Below are 22,455 nucleotides of genomic sequence, written 5' to 3' on the forward strand. Positions count from 1 at the left end.
ATTCATAAATATTAAAATAGAAAATGCAAAATGGTGAACCTTGTCATTTCTATACAATGTCCATTACTTATTCAGTTAGATAGACTCATGCATACATAAATAAAATTGTGAAAAAATACTAGCAATAGTAATCGGGTTCAGTCCAGTTCAAATGCAGCAGAAGGAACAAAGCCCATACAAGTTGGACTTAACCATAGCTAAACAAGTCTAACCCAGGAATAAACCAGATCGAAAGCACATCTTATTTTAAATAGTCCCTAGGGAATAAATAAAGTTACATGATTGATTTGACAGTGACCACTATGGACCCAAAACACTCCACAATAATACATAGGCAACAGGTTGTTATGTTGTAGCAAATCCAAAATGGCTCCTCTCTGAATCTCATATCCTGGTTTCCTTGTGGCACTGTATTATCATTGTAATTACAAATGTAGATTTTACACATGATTAATGCTGGGCTAAAGGCTAGGAGTCGACAGCAGCAGAGGTCAGAGGCTAACGAGGACAGCGTTATATAGTTTTATTGGAAAGATTACACACAATAAGATGTTTATATTGGTGGTCACTGTTTTACCTTACTGGGCAAAATAGCCATACATTGCAAGATACGAAGGGCAACTCCAAAATAGGTTAAGGCATTTTGTAATTAAAAGGGCTATACTAAATTTTATTTAAAAGTAATAAAGGAAAATTTTGCCAGATATATTATAAAAGCAGCTCTTGGTGTTAAATTGAGACCACAATGAAGAAATGGCCTGAGTGGGGTTGTTCAAATTCCATGATTTATTTACGATTCTCTGTCCAGTATGTTTTAGTCTGAGAAAGGCAGCTTGATTGTGACCGATGCTGAACCTGGATGTTTTAATCAGGCTGAGAAAACATGACTTTTTTAGCTTTTGTGGTGAACCTCCTCCCTCGTGAATTCCCTTTTCCAAAACTTTCAGAAGCAAAATTCAAATGTACCATAAAACAAATGTTAGCATGGTTACCAGTTGTACTAAGATTTGAATGTGTTGCCTCCACAGAGTTTGCAAACATGAAAGAATGATATCCAGAGCACTTTGCTGTAGGTGCGGGTAAGATAACCAATATTACAGTTGATGTTTAGTGATTTTGTGCAGTACCATTCTGCAAACAGTATCAGTTAACATAAAAAGTGTGAACCAATAAAATCCCTGTATCACTTTCAGAAAAGGCAGCACTTCATAGAACAACCAAAACCCTGGCTGCAGATGAACAAAGTGAACCAACTCAAACTATTTTAACAGGTCTATTTTTTACAACATATCCTTTGTGGGAGTAGGAGGACTTTGTACCCGATGCCCTACCTGTAACTGAATGCCTATTGAGAAAAAAAAGTAGGAAAGAAAGTTCACAGATACTGTCAAAAATGAAAAATAAAAATGCGATTTAAAGGTGCCAAATAAAATGCCACCAAAATGACGCCTATGTGAGCTTAAGTCTGTCCAATAAACTGCACAATGTCGCTGTTTCATATAAGACACCAATCAGACAATAACAAAACAAACTATCAACCCCTTCTAATAATATTCAGCTTTTCGTGAAAGGCCCGTCTTAAAATGGCATGGAAAGTTTATCTGCAACTAGATCAATCTCTTCTCCTCCTTCAGCCATTATGGGTTAAAAATACAGCATCTTCGGGTTTAGTTCGATTCTGCAGACTGCCGCCTTTGATCCCTGCATAACATCACAAAGACTTAATAAAGGTTAGAGGTTATTTACTATGTTCATTGCATATTAACATAACAATCTTGAGGGTTATGGCATAAAAATTTTAAAAAGTATCAAGTGTTTTAATTTACATCTAATTTAGCGATGATTTGGCCTGTGACACCATTTTGACTGCAAATGAGAATTATATCTCAGCATATACAAAAACATTTCATATATTGTAATTATAATGAAGCTCGACAATAAAATAAGAAAGTTTCATAAAAATTTCCCCCCATTCATGTAATTTTGATGAAATATTGGTGTAATTCTGGTGTAATATTGAGCAACAACATATTTATTTTTCGCTTGACCTCTCAATCAATCAATCAATCCTCCTATCCATCATCCCCCCCTTTTTTTTCCTTCCTTTCCTCGTCTCCTTCATAAATCGCTTTTCCCTGAGGCTGTTCTTTCTCAGTGCAGCATGTGTCTATTATCTGGTGTGAGTCATTTTGTGTGTAATTGTGGTGTTGTTGGACTATTGCTGTGAATGGGTGTGTATAGTTGGTGTGTAGAGACTGTTCGGCCCGTGGGAGGTCAGCACTGCTCATAATCCTGTCTCGAACCAGCTGCCACCAAAAAGCCACCAACCCCCATCACTCAAACCCATTTCCTACTTTTCAATTGTCATTTCTATATTACAGGCAGTTATTATAGTTTTTAATATACTGTTTTTTTTTAATATTGTGAATTATTGAGAGAACATTGCCAAAAATCAAGGTCATAATATTGCTTATTGGGTAATCTGTGAATCCTCTGCAGCTAACATAATCCATAGGTTCCAGAATGATGAAAAGTATGACCATTGCCATAGCGATTATCAATTTAAAACAAGATATATCTTTTGAAAGTCCATAAATTTAGCAAATACCAGGAAGCTGGTTTTGAGACAGGATTTCCCTCACTCTTCATAATTCAATGTCGCCTTTAAATTCAAATACAAATCTTGTTTTTTGTCTTATTCTAGACCTCCTGTTTACTCACAGCTCTACCTTCAGCATCCCTACCCATATATTGTCCAAACTAACTAATTTCAATAAGGACTGATTAGGGTTGTCAAAAGTATCGAAAATCAGATACTAGTCAATACTAACTGAACCTGAGCTTTAGAATGACCTTGAGCTGCATAAGAATAAGTATAAGATCACATAGTATACGCCCAAGGACCACTATGGAACCTCACTGGATCACTGAGGGATTACACAGATATAAGGCCACATGGTTATACAAAAGAAAGTACTATGATTTAATGTTAAAAATCACATTTTATTGTCTAAAGAAAGATTTTCTATTTATTTATTTTGTATTAATATTGTGGTATTGGAATCGGTATTGAGTATCTAGTCTATTCTTTAAATTTAAATTCTTTGATATTTTAGTATTGTGACAGCACTAGGACAGATCTAACTTTTCCTCCAAAATAAGTACCTTAAAGTGCCCAACTTGTATCTCGTAAAAGAGTAAATAATGTAGTATACAGCAAAAGCAACTTGACAAAATCAAACTGCTGCATGCTATTTGCTTGTAATTAATTGTAATTGTAATGATCGCAAACTCAGAATACATAGTAGCAAGCCTCTGTATTAGGGGTGGGACAAGATCTTATGTCACAAGATCTTGTGAGACAAAACTGCCACAAGATTTTTTCCATGAGGAAAATAATATGGCAAGATGTTTTCCCCCATGTGTTTACATTTGGATTGGACAAAAAGGTTGGTGAGTTACATCTCTTATAGTTCCAAAATGCAGTGCTAGAAAAACAAAAAGATTTGATAAAATAAATACAAAATTTGTGAGGCAAAAATTCAGAAATGACTTGCACTATTTAAATATTAGAAATTGTGTCAAATCTTGTCTCATCTCGTGGAAATTTTGTCTTGTCCATAGAAGAGATATAAATGAACATCGCTAACCTGCTAGCTGCCACGTTCTAAATAGCTTTCCATCCATTCCATTTCCATCTTTAGCTTTCCATCAACTCAGGCTGCAATTCACTTTCTATTGAAAAAATGTCAAACCCCTCTGTCCGTAACTGCCGCTGTCAGGCTTGTCATTTTGTTATTTGTATTAATCTGTGCTACATGAGCCTTGTGTTTTTATTTGGCTATTTTGTCTGTAAATCAAGATATGAACATTAATACCGGACCAGTGAGGCATCTTCTTTCACCGAGGTCACTCCCGCTGGCGTTTAAGCGGTGCGGGAAGAAAGAGGCATTATCTTCAACAGCCTCGCTCCGGACTGGCTCTGTGGTTGCTATGATACTTGCAGTCGCAATTACAAATGTGGAACTCAGCTCCAAGTTTGCCCCTATAGCTGCTAGCCTCAACGAGGTTCATGGAGCTGAACGCCATGGCTGATGTCAGACTCCCTTAGTCCACATCTTTATACAGTCTATGGACTCGTTCTACCCCTACATGTTATATTGTACATTTTGTGCTAGGGCATTCCATCTTGCTTCGCTTTGCTGTCTGACAAAACTGAACTGCTATAAACAACCACAATGTGCCAAAGGGTTTGTGACAGTTTAAACCATCTCCTCTTGAATTGACAGTCAGGTACCCCAGCTTTGATGTAAGCAGTTTTTACCACCTTAGAATTGGCCAGTAAAACTTTTGACAATTCTTGTCATTCTTTTCCTGACCTCTCCACACATGAACTTTGGCTCTGCTCTGAGAACTTCTAACTCTGCTCTTCCTCCTGAGCTAATGCTTTATAATGCATTTTGAATAAGAGACACTTATGTTGCATTATGCATTACACAGAAATGGCTCAGACAGAATTTAATTATGAAATCTATATCCACATTTAAAAGGGAGCTAGAGATAAGATGGAAACTTTTGAACAGCGAAAAATAAAGACATTTAGAGACGTTTCACCTGTACATGTGTGTGTGTGGACATTTACAACAACTTCACCAACACATACATGTGTGCAGATTTAGAGCTGTTTCACCTGTACATATGCATGTGCACATTTGGAGACACGTTACCTGTACATGTGTGCCTGGGGACATTTGGACATTTACAGACACATGCATATGCAACACTGCATATGCTTTGCAAATTCAATATTTTCTCTCCCTCCAGCTAAAGTTGGCACAGCTTCCTCTTTTCTGACAACAAAAAATTATTTTGCTGCCCACTGCGACAAAACCAATTCCAATTTTTTAGACAACATAATGCAACACAAATACTTTTCCAAATGTCAGATTGTGCACTGTATATTTTGATTAAAACAAAACAAAAATAATATTTGAAGGTGTATGCAAATGGTTAGAGCTGGGAGACACAGAAAATGCCAGTTAATGGTTTGTTTGCGTTCACTGGAGTCAGAAAATGAGAAAGTATGAATTCAACTGCACCTCAAGGGACGAAGGCGAGGAAGAGGAGAGGGAACACTGGTCTAAGTTTAGATTCATACATAAATAATGACTTTGGCATTAGCTCCGAGACATTCATATCATTACTGTCAACAAAACAAGATCACACAGAGGAGATGCTGCTGATTCTGGGACTAAGGAAAGATAGGTAACTTTCTATGTATGCAGGTAAATACAGTGGAAGAAAAAATGGAAGAGAGTTGTAAAAAATGACATACTAATTGATACCAAAACTAAAACAAAAACTCAAAACTCATTTGAACAATTATCATTACAAAAAGAACACTTTAACAGGACAAAAGTTGAGCTTAGACATTAGACATTTCATAGAACTGATATAAGACCATGTTTTATAATAAAGTATTATTATTTTGTGTTGGAAAAAGTTTGACAGAGCATTTTTGTAGTATCAAAATTGTAATATCCATATTGTGTTTGAAATGTTGGCACCATCCTAGGTTCTAAGGTTAAAGTATTAAAACAAATATTCCCCTAGCTGAGGAAATTAAAATGGTGGTATTAGTAGCAGCAGCAAAGAAAACAGTAGAAGCCTAGAGATCTTAACTGCAGTAAAAAATATGTATAATGTAATAGGAAAGGACATCATGGATCTCCTATTTATAATTCCAATCTCAGACCTAAATTAAAGAAAAACAAAAGTGATAGCCAGCATGCTAATAGGTGTGAGAGCACCCATTAGGGCCTTGAACAGTTACACAAAATATGACTCATAGTGTGTTTCAGTGTAGTTAGCTCCTCCCTACAGATACATATAAAGGCAATGTCCACCAGCAATCTGACTAGAACTGAGCAGCAAAACCATTTAACATAATTAAATTTTTTCTTTTGCTGTAATAGAAGTATTGTATTGCTCATCAAATAGATTTTTTTTTTAAATTTTCAACATCTTGGAAACTGTCAGACTACAAAGATGATAGACATGAGAAATTAGTTAATATTATGACAGTTCAGCTTCTACAAAACACAACAACCTCCTTACTAAGGGACAGGAGACAGGCAAACCACTCTGCCATAGCAGTACAGGAAGGACATGCAGACTCCACTCAGAGAGATCACCACAACCTCCTTACAGTGAGCCAAGATAACCACTTTGCCACTCTACACACATTTCTTCACTAAATACATTAGCTACTTACACCATTTCAGGACATTTTTATGAGCACAATTTTACGATCAACAATCTTTTAATGAAAATATTGGCTTTCCATTCAACTGAAAAAGACACAAACATTGCCGTATAAAATAATTTTGTAGCATGGAGTCGAATCTATATATCAGGACACTTACGAGGGAAACCGCTGAGCCACAGTGAACCACAACAAAAGTAAAGGGGTTAAGTTTGTTAAGATGGACCTGACCTACATGTACAGGACTATACAGGAGCCGGGCCATTAAAAACCATTAGACATCCTCCTCACCACACAATACACAGACCGCCCTGAGAGAGGAGCAGAGAGAAGAGAAAGAGAGAGGAGGTTTAAGGAGCAACTGGAGCGGATGGGAGAGGGTGGATGTCATATTTGTGTCAAAGAGATTAAAAAAAAGAGACCCTTTACAATATTGTTAAGAAATTCAATATTTAATTTCTCTGCTGTTTTCACTCATATTCCTAATCCTAATTTTAATTATGTTGACTCCAGTGTAAGGCTGCACAGCATTTTGTAATTTGAGGTGGTACAATTATCAAATTGCAATGGCTGCATTCCTATGTATTTCAGAAAATGTTTGTAGAGGTCTAAACTACAGGTGCAACAAGGTTTCTCTATTTAATGACAATCAGAAACCTGTAGTTTAGCCCTCTACAAATATGTTCTGAAATACATGGGATTCTTGAATTAGTTTATTAGTATTTCAGTCTTCTCTCAAAGGTTAATGTTTACAGAGTTGTTTACCATGTGCATTCTGAACAGTACCACAATTGCTATACCAAATACCAAAATTATGCACCCCAACTTGTAGTCCAGTTATCCCTAACAAGGTTTTTATATTTAACCATTGCATGAATCTGCAGCTTGTCCTAACATTATCTCAACCAACATCACTGGTTTCCCCAGTTCCCTGGGTGCCCGGGTTCCTGGCTTCCTGGGTGCTGCACTTCAGTCACACACTGCTCCTGTCAGCTGTCTCACTAGTGAAGAACAGGTCATAAGCAGAGCACACTTTTTATGGAACAATATACTATACAAAATACTGCACAAGCACTCTTTTTTTATCTCCTGCAGCAGTACTATCAGCCTCTTCAGCCTCACCATCTCACATCTTCACTATGGATGCACTGATGCATGCAGTCTCTGCCCTAGTACTGGTTGATATTGTGCATTAGCAGATACTTAAAATCAAAGTATCGCCATCATTATTGGAATAGAAAAAGCTGGATCAGTGCATCCCTATTCTTCACCACTACTATACTGTATACTGGAGACCAGGAATTTTTTTTCCCAAAAATTTTATCATACGCCTTCATTTGAGTCCCTGCTTGCCGCATTCTAAGCACCAGGTGTATATTGTATCACCACACTCTAATGCAGTGGTAACAGACTTGTGAAATAGAGATGTTGTTGTTGTGAAATGACTATGTGAAATAGAGATGTTGTGTGTCGATGCTCAGGGGTGGTGACCTGCTGGAGACGTATTATACTCTGAACTCCCATAATGCACTGGGGCTGCTCAGACTGACCTATATGTGAAGTAAGAGCACTGGCCTGTGGTTACCATTAGAAACCTAGTTGGATCACAGTGAATTGGCATTTTAACAGAGGGAATGATGGCTTTGTAAATATTGATACTTCAAATATGTGGCAGTCTATTTTACTGTAACACACAAATTGTAAACAGAAAAGCCATTGTATAACCTAAGTACTGGCTCATTTCTTTAACTCATTTCCACATCTTAAGACAATCAGATAACATATATTTCAATATTTAAGTAAATGCTTAGCTTATACAACCACCATTTGTCTATAATCTTCACAATTACTTAAATTGTAGCAGAGTGGTCTCTTATCTCTTGGTAGGTTGTGGTCTAGACTCTTGATCCCTCTTGATCCCTGAATGAATGTGTGTATGACCTCCCTGTGTTACAGTGGCAAAGTGGTTGGTTATTCCGTGCCCCATCTCTGAGGAGGTTCCCTGTGTTATTAGGAGTATAATGCTCCCTACAACCACTGCTCCTAACAGGTTGATCTGCTGACACTGAAGGATTAATCAAATGCAGAGGACAAGTTTCCCAACCGGGACAATAAAGTGTACCTTAACCTTACTGGCACTCCCTGCTTCCTGTCCATGAATACAAAATTAACTTACATAAATCAATGTTATTTCACAACAGGCTTATTTAATGCCACTAAGATAAATTCTGAATCTTTATATTGGCTCATGTTTGATCACTTCTTCTTTTTTTTAGGTAAGTGAGTCTAGACCAATGAAACCAGAGAAACCAGTGAAACCAGAGCAGCTCAAAGTCACCTTCACACAGTGCCAACGGGTTTATCCAGGTCCCTCCGGCCTCATTCACCAACACATGGATCAGGCACAGCAATATGTTTCATTCAACACAACCGTGAACTGTTCAACTTCACTATGCTTCACGGTGCAAAATCAGTGACATTCAAGAGAATTCTAGAGAAAAGCTGCTTATTCATGGAGGCAAGTTCATATAACATGAATGGTCTGTTTGGTTTGCAATAAAACTATGGAGGCAGCCATTTAATATTGATAACAGATCATTGTTCACAATGTTCTAAAGGCCCAGTGTGCAAGGAGGCTGAAGTGTCTTGTCTAAGTACTAACCAGGCTTAACCCTGTTTAGCTACTGAGTTCAGATGAGATTGTGCATACTTAAAGTGGTATGACTTCAAACTTTTCCATTTATATAGCAAAAACAATCAACACCAAAGCCAATACTGAATATACTAATGTAACTATATTAATAACCATGCCAATCAGTATGGCATTAATTATTGGGAGATGATCACAAATGTATATTTGTCACAGCCATACATGCTATGCACTATGTATATGCTATGAACAACATCTTTGAGCCACCAACTCATTTGCTTTGTGTTTGAACAGAGTAGGCTGGAGTTAATTGCTACATTTTGTATTTTGACTCAAGATTACCCAATCAACCAAAGGATGAAATGGGACATCATAAACATGAACAATATAAATACATTATAATATGGAATTAAACTAGTTGCCACAAACTAGCAGATCACAACACTTTGGATCAATGAAATATTAACTGTTAAAAGTCAGATTTAGTAGGAAGAGGGAAGCGAGCCTCAAAGGAAGGAAGTGTAGAAGAGGAACAAACGCTGATTAATCCCTCGAATAAATTTCAGTTCAAAGCCACTTTGGCCCCATGTTGTGCAGTGAATCTGGCACAACACAAGCAGCGGTTAATCTTTTCAAACGTCTGTAAAATCAATGTAAATGAGGCAGTAAGACAAAGAGGAGGAGCGGAGAGCTGGGAGTGTTCTGGTTTCTACGATATAATTCAAGTCGGGTCTCACAGCGAAGCCGAGAACCACACCAGAGTATCAACACAACAAACTGTCAGCGAGCAGCGATATCTGGGAGACTAGGGCTGAATGTATTGGGTGTGGAGGATTATATGGGGTTGCAGAGAGGAAAGGTGATGCATGGGGACAAAAATAACTAGGCAAACTAAAGCAAGGGTACAAAACCACAAAAACCTGGCGCAGCTTTTGAGGTATTGAGCTTTGTTATGCAGGTTGAAGCTGATGTCATGTATTAAAAAGGGGGGAAAAAAAAGATATTTTGGAGCAGGATGAGATAAATCTATAGAAGTTATCTGTTAGCAAACCAATCTAAATATGATCTCAACTTGGTGGTCTCGATTAGGATCAACTAGAAAGTTAATTAAAATGTGCAGTATGAGCTGATCTCTCCTACGCATGTTACCAAAAGTCAGTTAAAAAAAAAAAGATGAACAGTTTTGACAATTCACATAAAATCATATGGCTGCTTAATTAATAAAGGGGGTGACAGTGACAGTGTTTGCCCACTGATACAAGGCCAAAACGTCATTAGTTGAGCATTTTTATCCACTGACCGACAGGTTGCCGGTGCGATTTGTTTAATTATAATAATTAGTTAAAACCACGTAAAACTGAAGCGCACAAAAACATTACAACGATAGAGCATGTTTCCACACAGAGCCTGCACAGCATGCACTGCACAGTGACAGTGAAGAGCTGTGTATTTTAGATCCATGAGTGAGTTTAGGTCCACACTAGGAGCCATGCTCAAGCACAATTACATAGAGTTCTATGGCCTGCGATGACCTGCACAACCGAACCGGCATTGTTTGTTTACATATATGTCGCGCACCAGTGCTATCGCTTTAGTGGAGAAAATAAGACCAGAGGCATGAAATATCTCTTAAACAGCGAGGCAAATATGAGTCCTGCTGTGATACTCCTCTGTGAGTTTACAGATTAAACAATAGTGTGGAGGAGCGAGGACAACAGGAGACAAGGCTTCAAAATATCTGTCCGTTTAAAGTCCTTTTTGAAGGGGACTACGGATTCACCATGAGATTTGGAGCAGAGTTCATTCTTTTTCCTCTTCCTCTATCCTCTTCGCAAACAAGACCAGGGTCAGAAGCACAAATGGTGCATGTGTGCATACAGGAGCAACTGTGACATGCTTTGGTCCATCTCCTTCAACCAGGCTAAAGTCCCAAAAGAACCGCACTTTAGGGCTATCCATGCTTGGGCACGGCCTAATTGGGCTATTGTGAGCGCATCCTAATGTACATTTAAGGATATTTTATGAAGTAAAAAAAAATGTATAGATTACTTGATTCATCATAGTAGATCATCAATTGATTACATGATCACTAAAATAATCGATAGCAGCCTTATTGGCAACAGGGAATAAGATGTCCTTAGCAACTAAAAACAGTATTTTAACAAACAGAAAAATGCTAACCCAGTAGACCTGTATAAACATGTTCTGAAATGCATGAAATTCTACAATTGTTTAGTAGTTTCTGTCACATATAACTGTTATATATGTGCACTGTGAACTAAACTAAATGATTTCAAAAGAAATAGTTGCTCAACAAAATGCCAAACATTTTTAAGAGCCAAGGGGATTATTAAAAGTTATTACTCTGAATCAAATAATTACAAAATATAATAAGATACAACAAAGTAATAATAAACACTATGCCTGATTCTAAATAATGATAAAATAAAATACCTCACTAATTTTAATCCAATAAGTCCCATTTAGAAGAGCAGGAAGAGAAGGAGAAAATATGTCGTAGCAGATATAGATAAGACAGGAGCAGGCTCTGTGACAGCTCCAGGATCCATGTGTTTATGATAATCTCATCACTGTCATATTCTTGTGCCACAGCCAGATCTCAGTCGCAGACACAACAGGAAATGAATTCAAGTCTGATCCAGAAAGAGAGAGGACAGACACAAAGAGCAGATTTAACACTATGTAAAGTAATTTCAACCTATAACATAACCAGGAGAGAGAAGCAGAGAAGCAGACAATGGTAGGGGGCAGATGCCAGAAAAGCAGAGCCAGAGGAGCAGACAGCAGCAAAGCCAGAGGAGCAGACAGAAGCAGAGCCAGAGGAGCAGAGCCAGAGGAGCAGAGCCAGAGGAGCAGAGCCAGAGGAGCAGAGCCAGAGGAGCAGAGCCAGAGGAGCGGAGCCAGAGGAGCGGAGCCAGAGGAGCAGAGCCAGAGGAGCAGAGCCAGAGGAGCAGACAGGAGCAGAGCCAGAGGGGCAGACAGGACCACAGCTAGTGGAGCAGAACCAGAGGAGCAAACAGGAGTCAGCAGAGTAGAGAGGAGCAGAGCCAGAGGAGCAGGAGCAGTACATGCAAGTTGGCGTACAACTGCATGGACCCAACCAGCTCCATCACTGTGAACACTGTGGCTTGTACCAGACAAAAGACCAGCAGCCTTTTAAGTGACTCCGGAGTGCATATATTCTCCTGTGTTGTGAGCACAAAGCAGATAAATGGGCCAGCGGGTCACCCACTCCCCAGACGCTTCCATTAAACTCAGTCAGTGTGCACAAGCAGCACTCAAAGCCTTCAAAGAAACAACACCACATTCAAAATCCTGATTCTGTCGATGTTAGCTTTGATCAAAAAGACATACAAATCTCCCAATTGGAAACACACTGTAAACAAAGTAGAGCCATACAAAGTGCAAGGCTACTACAGTACAAGAAAGTCGGTGGTTTGGCTTTGCAACAAAGTGATGAATATAGTTATCTGGTTTTGGCAACATTTTAGACCCAGTTGCAAAATTACTCCAACTAATTGAACCAAATTGGTCAACCTGAAGTTCATAAACTATAGACTATATAAAAGCAAATGGACATTCAGAAGTTATTTTCTACCCGGTCTACTTGAAAAATTCTAGCTCCATACATTTTCCAGATGACTTTGAAACCTTTTCTATCATGGACCAGTGCCATTCATGAACATACTACTCACAGCTAGGATTAAAGCCAGAATTTAGTATTGAATTTGAACTTACTGAAACTTAAGTTTACAAGCGTCAAGGTGACCATTCAAATTATATTTGCTGGTAGAATCAATGCTGCATGTAAAATGAAATTACTCATCTCTAAATGCTTTGTTTGGCCTTTACCCAAACTCTATCTAAGTATTCTTCATCCTTGATTTACCACTAGTACTACAATCGACACAATTACCACCTTTAGTCATGTTACATTAGCTACATTTGACAAGTGTGAAAAAGACAGTGTTTTCTCTGTGGTTAAAGGGAGCAATACATGCAGTAGTTCTTTAGCCAATAACAGATTTTCATGTTTAATTAGATACAAATACTTTCTATTGAATACAGCAATTAAGAGGTGGTTGTTCACTTACAGCTTTAAATTAGATGCCTTTTGTCAATAGAAAAACATGTCTCACAAATCATAGGAATATCTTTATGTTGTCAGTGTAGGAACTCTATATGCATTTGACCAATCCTTCAATGCCAGTCATCAACACAAGAAAGGATCCTGGTGGTTAAGAGTACCTACCTGGGGGCTTAACACCTGTAACACAGCTTTCTCTTATTTATTGTGTGTAACACCATGTTAAATTGCCTCACACTCCATCAGAGACAAAGCAATTAGTCTATAATTACAGCTCAATTAGCACCTGTTACACACACACAAGTAATGGATGCCTGAACAACAAGCTGTTTTTTGTACATTACTTTTCTGTCTAAATTATTTATAAGTAATATCAACTTAACAATCTTGGCAACATCTGACTCAAGTCAGGGAATAATGTCAGAAGTAAGTAACAAACAGTTAAGAAATCCATTATCAGATTAAAGCAACAATAAAACAAAGATGAACTAATGTCAACCAAAAGAAACAAATTATGGCAAGAATTAGAGATAAATTATATTTAAGTAGAAGATATTTCTGAAAAAACTGTACTGTACTGATTCAAGTTAGACTAACTACAGATACAGTTAGTTATGCCATATAATCAACAAAAAAAATGTACAGGAGATCTACCCTAATGCATACTTCTATATATTTGAAATGCAAGACACCATAATCCTTTTACGATAATTACTTTATCAATTTATCGTTCCATAGATAATTGGTGGAACAATAATTTTGGGGGCCCAGGGTCAATATTTAATGGAGTACGTTTTCTCTGTACTAGTGGAGAACCTTTTGTTATTTTTCTGTACCACTAAGACTTGAGCTGTAGAGGGTTGAATAAATAGCTCTATAACTTTAGCACTATAACTTTACCAATAACTTTCTTAAGTTTTAACTCAGTCGTCTGAAGAATATTAAAAGCGTCCTAAAACAGCGTATCCCTGACTTGTAAAATGGACCTAAAATTAAGTGTAACAAGAACAATGTAATGTAACTTACAATATATATATAAATCTCAACAAAACAAAGCTAGAATCTTTCAGGGTAGAAGCATTCAGATCCGTTTCCTTTCCTTTCCCTGACATTACATCCTTACATTTCGCTGCATCTGTCACACTTCAACAAATCCTTCAGGCAAATGGAACACATCCATTCATCACCCATCCATCGTTCAAGCTCTTACCTGTCACTGTGATCATCATCGGTGCCACCAGCGCTCGTTTTTTGTACAGGTTCTGGTTCAATCGGATCTCCCCGCTCGTTTGGTTCAGCAGCAGCAGATGCAATTCGTTCCCAGTGACGATGGTAAAGAAAAGCCTGTCTGAAACATCTGGATCATGGGCTGGCACTCTTCCAATCACTCCACTTGGAAAACTATTGGGACGGTTCGAAACAAAGTTATTGAAAATAATCTGGAAGTTTTGCAAAGTTGGGTAGTTGTCATTTTGGTCGACTAGTTTGATGCGTACGGTGGCTCTGCTCACTAGAGGAGCAGAGGTGGCTTGGACAACAATGACATATTCATTTCTTGTCTCGTAATCCAAGTCGATAAGAGAGGTGAGCTCGCCTGAAAAAATATCCATTTGAAAGATTTCGGGGATGTTGCCTTCCACAATCTGGTACATAATTTGAGCATTTGCGCCCTCGTCTGGGTCAGTAGCAGTGATTTGTGCAACGACAGAACCAACAGCACTATTTTCTTTCACCAAAACTTCAAAATCATCAGCGGGAAAGACTGGAGCATTGTCATTAACATCTAGGACAGTTACTTGGATGTGAACAGGTGTGCGTTGAGGAGGGACCCCACGATCTACAGCATATGCAGTGAGTTCGTAAAATGGAACACTTTCTCTGTCCAAGCGTCGTACAGTTCGGACAATACCGGATGTAGGCTCAATTGTAAAGTCACCATCTCCGTCTTCTCCATTTTGGAAGGTGTACTGGACTCTACCATTAGCATGCGCATCTCGATCTGTAGCAGATATCTGCAACACACTTGTAAAAGGTGGGGCATCCTCGGTAACTGTTCCTTGATAACGTGGGCTTAAGAATTGAGGTGCGTTGTCGTTAACATCGTTGACATTGACTTCAACGTAAGTAGTGTCCGACTTTTGTGGAATTCCATTGTCTTTAGCAGTAATAGCTAATGTGTAAGTCATTTGATCTTCATAATCTAGTTCAGCTTGGAGAGTGATAGCACCTGTGGCGGGGTCTATTCGGAATTGAGGTATATTGTCATCAAGGTAATATGTAATTCTTGCGTTCTCACCAACATCATCGTCTGTAGCACTGATGACAACAACAGTACTACCAGGGGGCCGATCTTCATTTACACTAACAGAATAATGCGCGCTTTGGAAAACTGGTCTGTGAGTGTTAGCATCTGTAATGTTGATATGAACTTGGCAAGTGTCATGTAAAGTTCGATCTGAAGCAGTTACAGTCAAAACATAACGTCTTTCTTGTTTGTAGTCCAAAGGTAAAGCCAAAGAGAGCAATCCAGCACCACCTGCTGTGCTAATTGCAAAACGGTTTCTTGTGTTTCCACCTGTGATTTGATAAGTGACTGCACTGTTTACATCACGATCTACTGCTGTTACAGTTACAACGCTTGTTCCTACCACAGCGTCTTCATTTAATCGTGCATAGTATTCTTTTTGTAAAAATTCTGGTCTATTGTCATTAACGTCCATTACTGTAATTGTAACGCTAGCTGTAGCTGAAAGAGGAGGCATGCCATAATCTCTAGCTTCTACTCCAAAAAAATAATGCTCAACAGATTCACGATCGAGATTCTTTTTGACAGTTACCCAACCTGTCGCTGCGTTGATGACAAAAGGCGTGTCTGTGCTGGTTCCTGTTAGCCTATACTCTAGCCTAGCATTGTCTCCTGAATCTGTATCAATGGCTTGGATATGAAGAATTGAACTTCCGATTGGGGAACTTTCCAGCACAGACGCCTGGAACGGAGTCGACACAAATATGGGGGGATTGTCATTAACGTCTGTGACTTGAACGCTAACTATTCCAGTATTGTTTGAAAGGGGAGGACGTCCATTGTCTTGGGCACGGACTCTCAAAGTGTATTCCCTTTCAGACTCGTAATCTAAAGGCGCTACGACTTGGATTTCACCCGTAACACTATCAATGGAAAACTGTCCTCGGCTATTCCCGCTAATAATGTTATAGTGTACAGCTGCGTTGCTATCTTTGTCTCGATCTGTAGCACTGACTTTGAGAATTTCAGAATGTGGGCGGACATCTTCTTTGACTGCAACTACGTAACGCTTTTCACTAAATTGAGGTACGTTGTCATTCTCATCCAAAACGGAAATATAAACTTTAACTGTAGAGGTGTGTGGGCTGGGTTCCTTTCCTTGGTCGCTAGCTTCAACTTCAAGAGTATAATGTTCGCTTGTTTCTCTATCCACTGAACCTCGAGTTGTAATAAGTCCAGAGCGGGGATCAATTTCAAAAGCAGCTCTTGCCATTGCTGCCGACTCACCCACAAAGCGGTAGCGTATGTTAGCGTTAGCAGGCGAGTCCATATCTGTTGCTCTTAGCTGCAAAATTGGATATCCTTCCTCTACATTCTCTCGTATTGTCTCCTTGTATTCATTATGTTCAAAGATTGGATAGTGGTCGTTGCGGTCTGCTACAGTTATTGCTACCATAGTTGTTCCAGAGAGCCTTGGAATCCCAAAATCAGTTGCTGTGATTCGAAAATAGTGCGAATCCATGTGTTCTCTGTCTAAAGACTGTGTGGTCGTAATCAGTCCCGTTTCTGAATGGATGTTAAAGTAGTCAGATGATCGGCTGTTCATTAGAGGCGCCATGCTATAGGTAACTTTCCCTGCATCTCCTGGGTCTGGATCGGAAGCAGTCATAACCATAACTGACGTCCCGGGTCGTTGGTTTTCCGCCACTTGGACTTGGTAGTTATATTGTGCAAAATGTGGGTGTCTATTCGCAGCACGCCGTACCCTAACCCTATCATTAGAAACTCCATCATTTGATTCTACCATCAACCCTTCCACACTGCGCTCTCCCCTTGAACCGTGCCTCTTCTCCCTCTCCCCAGACGCTTCCTCCTCCCTCCCCGCTGCAATAAAGTCACCCCTATCCCGACCCGCGCCTCCTCTCGCTCGCTCTGCCTTTGTTATTCGTCTTTCCGCTTTTTGCTTGCAGCCCTCCCCCACCTGTAATTTCTCCACCCCAGCAGCCTCAGCACCAGCCGCGGACCCCTCGGTGCACTGTCCCTCCCTCCGCTGTGTAGCTTCCATCTGCTGCCTCTCTGGCTGCGTCTTACCCTCTACAGAATCCAATGGCACTGCTTGCTTGTCCAACTCTAATTGATCATTTACGTCATTGTTGTTATTAGTATTTGTATTGTATTGGTTCCATAAAAAGAAAACTGGTACGGAATTTTTTCCTAATTGGGAATTTTGACCATTTTGTTTTACACTGTGGCGTTTTTCTTTGATAGAATCCAGTGGAACTGCTGGGTTCTCTGCTTCAAAATGCATGCTTTTGTTTGTTAATTTCACTTTTTCCTTGTTATTATTACTATTAACATTATATTGGCTAAACATAAATATTGGTTGAACATCAGATTTGAATTTCATGTCTCCGAATTTTCCATTTTCTACAGTGTAATTACAACTAATACGGTTGCGTCGACTTGACATTAAAACATCTGAAACTTCAGGCTTTTTAAATTGCTCCAAGTAGGTATGCTCTTTTGTTTTCTCGTTCATTCTCAATCCAGTGGAAAATCTCACTGCTAGCGCTGACTTAACACTTCTCTCGACGCGCGAAGATGCCAGGAAAAGCTCTGAGTCACTGTCTGTTTTTTGCTCTGGAGTCGCCTCTTCCATAACTGATGAATTGGATCTCGAATCATCACTTTCACTTTGACTATTCATACCATTTGTGACACTGCGAGCTGGCTTCTCTTTGCCAAATTGGATGGGGATATCCCTCAGTGCAATGCCTCCCCTGGGGACCATAAACTCTGCTAAACATCCACCCCCCAATACTGTCCCCTCCGAGCAACAACTAGCCATCTCTGCTTTATCCTCACTGCTCTGCTCATGTTCAGCTTCCAAACCATTACCCAGATAATTAGATGAATTCAAATCCCAATTGACAAGTTGTACTCTTCCTTCTACCCTGTATCTTTCCACAATCCTGGCATTACAAGCTTTTTTCCAAGACCTAATCTCATCCTTTCTGCTGACCCCCCTTTCTCTCAGTGCCCACCCTCTTCTGCAAATGCCCCCCTTCAAAAAGCCATCAACACCCCCTGCCATGCTGCTAAAATCGATAGCATTGTGCGTGCCAAAATGCGAACAATTAAGAGCATTCCCCTCGCTGTCCACATGTCTTGGACCCCGTTTTGAAGAGAAAAAAATTGGGGTACAGCTTAAGAGTGGGGTCACGTTTAGACATTTGTAATCCGATTTTGAACCGTGGTTTATGGGGAAAAGCGAGGAGAATCCAAGGCAAAAGGAACAAGAGGAAGCGTTTGGAAAGGGGCCAAAAGGTGAGCCGGTGAATCCCGGGCAGAGTGCACCTTTTCGGGGAGGCCTGTTCACCTCACGAGCCCTCTGGTGCGCATCACTTCCGGGTGTCGTGCACGGTTCAGGGGCGCGCACCCAGCCTGTAGCGAGGTGTGGCCAGCGGTACGTCCTTTGTACTGTGTCTGGGGAAAGTAAAAGTGGCTCAAAATGGGGAAAAGCTGACACAACGCCCCTCTTAGATCCGCAGTAGTGGCTCCACGCCCCGGGGCATCCCTCTGTGTGTGTCCGCTCTGAGGTGCACCTGCTGGGGCGTAGCTTCTCGCATCCCCCCAGTGTTGCTCCCGGTCCCCCCTCATGTTGCCGGCTCCTTCCACCGGCGTCATCTCCCAATCTCCCCACAATTACATCCTTCCCCGCGAACAATGGCGTGATAAGGAGCAGGTGTAGAACTAGAAATGTTACCGGCAAAGGCGGGATGAAAGTCGGCAGCGGAGAAGCCATTTAGCCCCCCCTCCTTGCCGCTTCTCTGTCCGTCTTTAGCTCGTGTCTGTATCTCCCTTTTCAACCGATGCTAGGTGTCCACTCGCAGCACTACTACTTCCAACTCTTCCAGCTCCAGCGGCACCGCCCGACTCCTTCCCCCAGGCTCCCACGTCTCTGCGTCAGCCTGGAGAGTGCGCATCTACCCGCTGGGCTCCGCGGCGCTAGGAGCAGGGTCAGTGGTGGTCCTATCCAACATGGCTCGCTGGTTAGCACACGGCGCCGCTCCACCTCGCCTCTCCTGGCTGACTGAATGCCTCGCACAGCCGCTCCTCTACGAGGTGGCACACACAGCTACTATCAATCCGCGCACGCCCCTCCCCCCGGCTCCGTGCGCCATCCTCCGCCTCGTGTTAATGGATGCTGGCTCTCACGTCCAAAAGGGGGAAAGCCTCACACAATCGGAGCGTCATCAGCCAGGTCATCTTCAAGAAAAATCACACCCAGCTTTCAGACTGACAGCTTTAGAGATAGAAAAGTTAATTTAAACAGCTTGGAATCGCATTACGCAGTGATTTATCCAAAAGGAAAGCTCGCGTAATAGACTAATTTGATTGAGTAAGTGAAAGGAAAACGCGCATTTTTCTTCATAAAATTTAATCTAGGCAAGCTATAGAGTAAAACTATTCTTTGCATTATTGTGATTATTTTATATTTAAGGTGCATTGGTGAGAATTGACTGAATGGACACAGGTGGAGAGGCACTCAAAGTGACGTCATCCTCAGGATGACAGATGGAAAGATGTGAGAGAGGAAGAAGCAATCCCAGGGCCATCAGTGTCATCTTTGGGAAATGTCCTCCTGCTCTACAGGAAGGTATGTCTATGACATCCGATAATGAAACATGATGTAGTAGCTGCTGTGGAAAAAGCCTTAAAGAGTGAGAAAATAAAAGATGTTCGTCCAAACAGAAACGTTTCTATTCTCTTTTAATTTGAAGCTTCAAATTGTACAAATCAGGCAGGTTACCCAAGGCAGTCTGCAGGAGACTACAAGGAGGCAGGGTTTGTAATCTTATATAGCAGTTTTCGTATCCACTGGCCAAGGCTACAACTGTCTGAGTCTTAGGTGAGACGCTTACAGGGACGGCGTAGGTCATCAATGGTCACAAAAACAAAACAAAAAACTCTCTTAAACAGGGTGCTACCTGTAGTTTCGCAAGGCAGCAAGAAAAGAAACCAGACAGAGACAGAGAAAGACATTATCTGCAATGTGCACTTTATAATTTTCCATTACGTAGCCATAACATGAATGTATTACCAAGTCAGATCTAACATCCTGACTATAGAGAAGTGTCTAACCTGTAGACCTAAACCAGGACTAAATGAAATCAGTCCATAGATAAATATAGAGCAAACGAAATTGAATACATTTGATTTTATAGGCTACATGTTTTACTAGGCTGTTTATTTTTAATTAATTTCAGGTTTGTACTTTGTAATTTTCCAACCATTTGTGCAAACACTTGTAATTGAATGGGGGACTGTTTTTTAATTAATCAAAGTAAAAGTAAATGAATGATTGCAATTAGAAATCCCAAAGGCAGGTATTATTTTGGTAATATGCAATATAAGGTAATAGGTGTAAACACAATATCACATCTCCATGGGGTCTGATTAGTTTACCATTTACTTCAGTGGTGTTCCTGGACATGCTGCCTACATTGTGAATTGTGAAATTTGGTAGGAAAATTGTGTTAGACATTTTTTTTGGAATCCAAGTTTGTATGTAACGTGCAGGCTTAGGCTATGTGTTAGACAATAGCAGGGACATGATCTGAATGATAAACCCAGAGTCATATGTCAGCAGCAGGTCATCTCCGGTGTATATCCCCAAGCTTTACAGCACAAAGAGGCGCACCACACCACACAGAAAAAAAATCTACTATTGTACTGATGAAAATGATAAGATTCACATATTTGTTATGTTATGTAGCTGTAAATTAAAGGGAAGTGTAAAAAAAACAAACACACACATCTACTGCTATTGTTGACATTTTGAAGGCTGTTGCAAGCCAAGAATGATGACATTTATCCCAATATATAAACTCAGTGCAGTGAAGAGTGTAATGGAAAATTATAAAGTGCACATTTCTTTCCTCTGTCTGTCTGTCTGTCTGTCTGTCTTTTTGTTGAGTTTTTGTGCTTGCTGTCTTGCAAAACTACTCTCATCCCCTTCTGAGCACCTTGTTTATGAGAGTTGAAATGTTTTTTGACTGTTGATGACCTATGCTGCCATTGTCAGCATCTCACCTATGACCCCAGCTATATAAGATTATGAACCCTGTTTATTTCTTGAACTGTCCTGTAGACTGCCTTGTGTATTCTGTATGATTTGTACCATTTGAAAATTTAGAGACTAGAAACATTTCTGTTTGGACCAATGTCTTTATTTTCTCATCCTTTAAGTATTAAGAGATTTTTTTCCAAGAGAGATACAGTACATGTGCAATTTTAATTCATATAGTTCAGAGACAAGTAATGCACGCTAAACTAACTCATCTTATTTTTATACATAACCTCCATCAGTGCTGTGTGTTAAATGGTAACCTCATACTTGTGCAGGTCCAGTAAGTGACGTCATTTACTTTTCTGTCCCATGAGTCCAGCCCCCCCTCCCTCCTTCCTTTCTCATCTCCCCGTCTTCCTCTCACTCTCTCTCTCCTTCCATATGCCCAACCCTCTCCTTGTGTCTCTCCCTATTTCCCTCTCTCACACGCGCACTCCCACATGCACTCTCTCACAGTGCACATAGCGACTACCTCTCTCCATCTCTCTCTTCCTCCTTCCTTCCCTGCTTTACTTCCTTCCTCTCTCTTCCCCCTCTCTTTCTCTCTCGCTCTCTTTCCTCTATCACTCCCCCACACGTGCACACACTCTTACACGCACTCTCCGACAGCATACATAGCGACTACATAGAGGTTAACACTGCAGTGCCCTCACCATTTCATATATACTCTTATTATGAGTCATTTAATGAATAGGAAAAATACATGGTTTTTCCCTCCTTCCCCTTGCCTACTTTTCCAAGGCCAGCCTCTGCAGTAGGTAATAGTGGAAAATTAGCCCATAGGGATAGTTTGAGAGACTACACATTTTTAATTACATTGATTGTTTACAAGCACTTACTAATAATGTTTTAAATGGTCCTTTTAAAACACTTACTCAGACATTTTACTCTTAATTACCATTGTAGTTTAATGTGTTCTAATTTGTTTTGTTGTAGATTTTGTAAGGAGCTGTATTGGGGTGTACTATACTGGGCTACTACTACAACAACAACTACTACTATTACTACTACTAGTACAATACCATTACTTCCACTACTACCTTGTAAAGAACTT

General features: G+C 40.1%; 1 protein-coding gene across 1 annotated transcript in view; it reads right to left on the minus strand.

The window, feature by feature from the left end:
* Positions 1-18,955, minus strand: part of celsr3 (cadherin, EGF LAG seven-pass G-type receptor 3) — a 100,999-nt gene extending 82,044 nt beyond the window's left edge. The window contains exons 1-4 of the mRNA XM_055223352.1: positions 18,874-18,955; positions 18,626-18,754; positions 17,978-18,151; positions 14,234-17,398 (exon numbers count right to left, since the gene is read on the minus strand). Of these exons, the coding sequence (XP_055079327.1) occupies positions 14,234-17,398; positions 17,978-18,151; positions 18,626-18,754; positions 18,874-18,955 (3,550 nt within the window). The remainder of the gene's footprint in view (positions 1-14,233; positions 17,399-17,977; positions 18,152-18,625; positions 18,755-18,873) is intronic.
* Positions 18,956-22,455: the final 3,500 nt, after the last annotated feature.

Source organism: Periophthalmus magnuspinnatus, chromosome 7 (genome assembly GCF_009829125.3).
Source record: "Periophthalmus magnuspinnatus isolate fPerMag1 chromosome 7, fPerMag1.2.pri, whole genome shotgun sequence".
Lineage (NCBI taxonomy): Eukaryota > Metazoa > Chordata > Actinopteri > Gobiiformes > Gobiidae > Periophthalmus > Periophthalmus magnuspinnatus.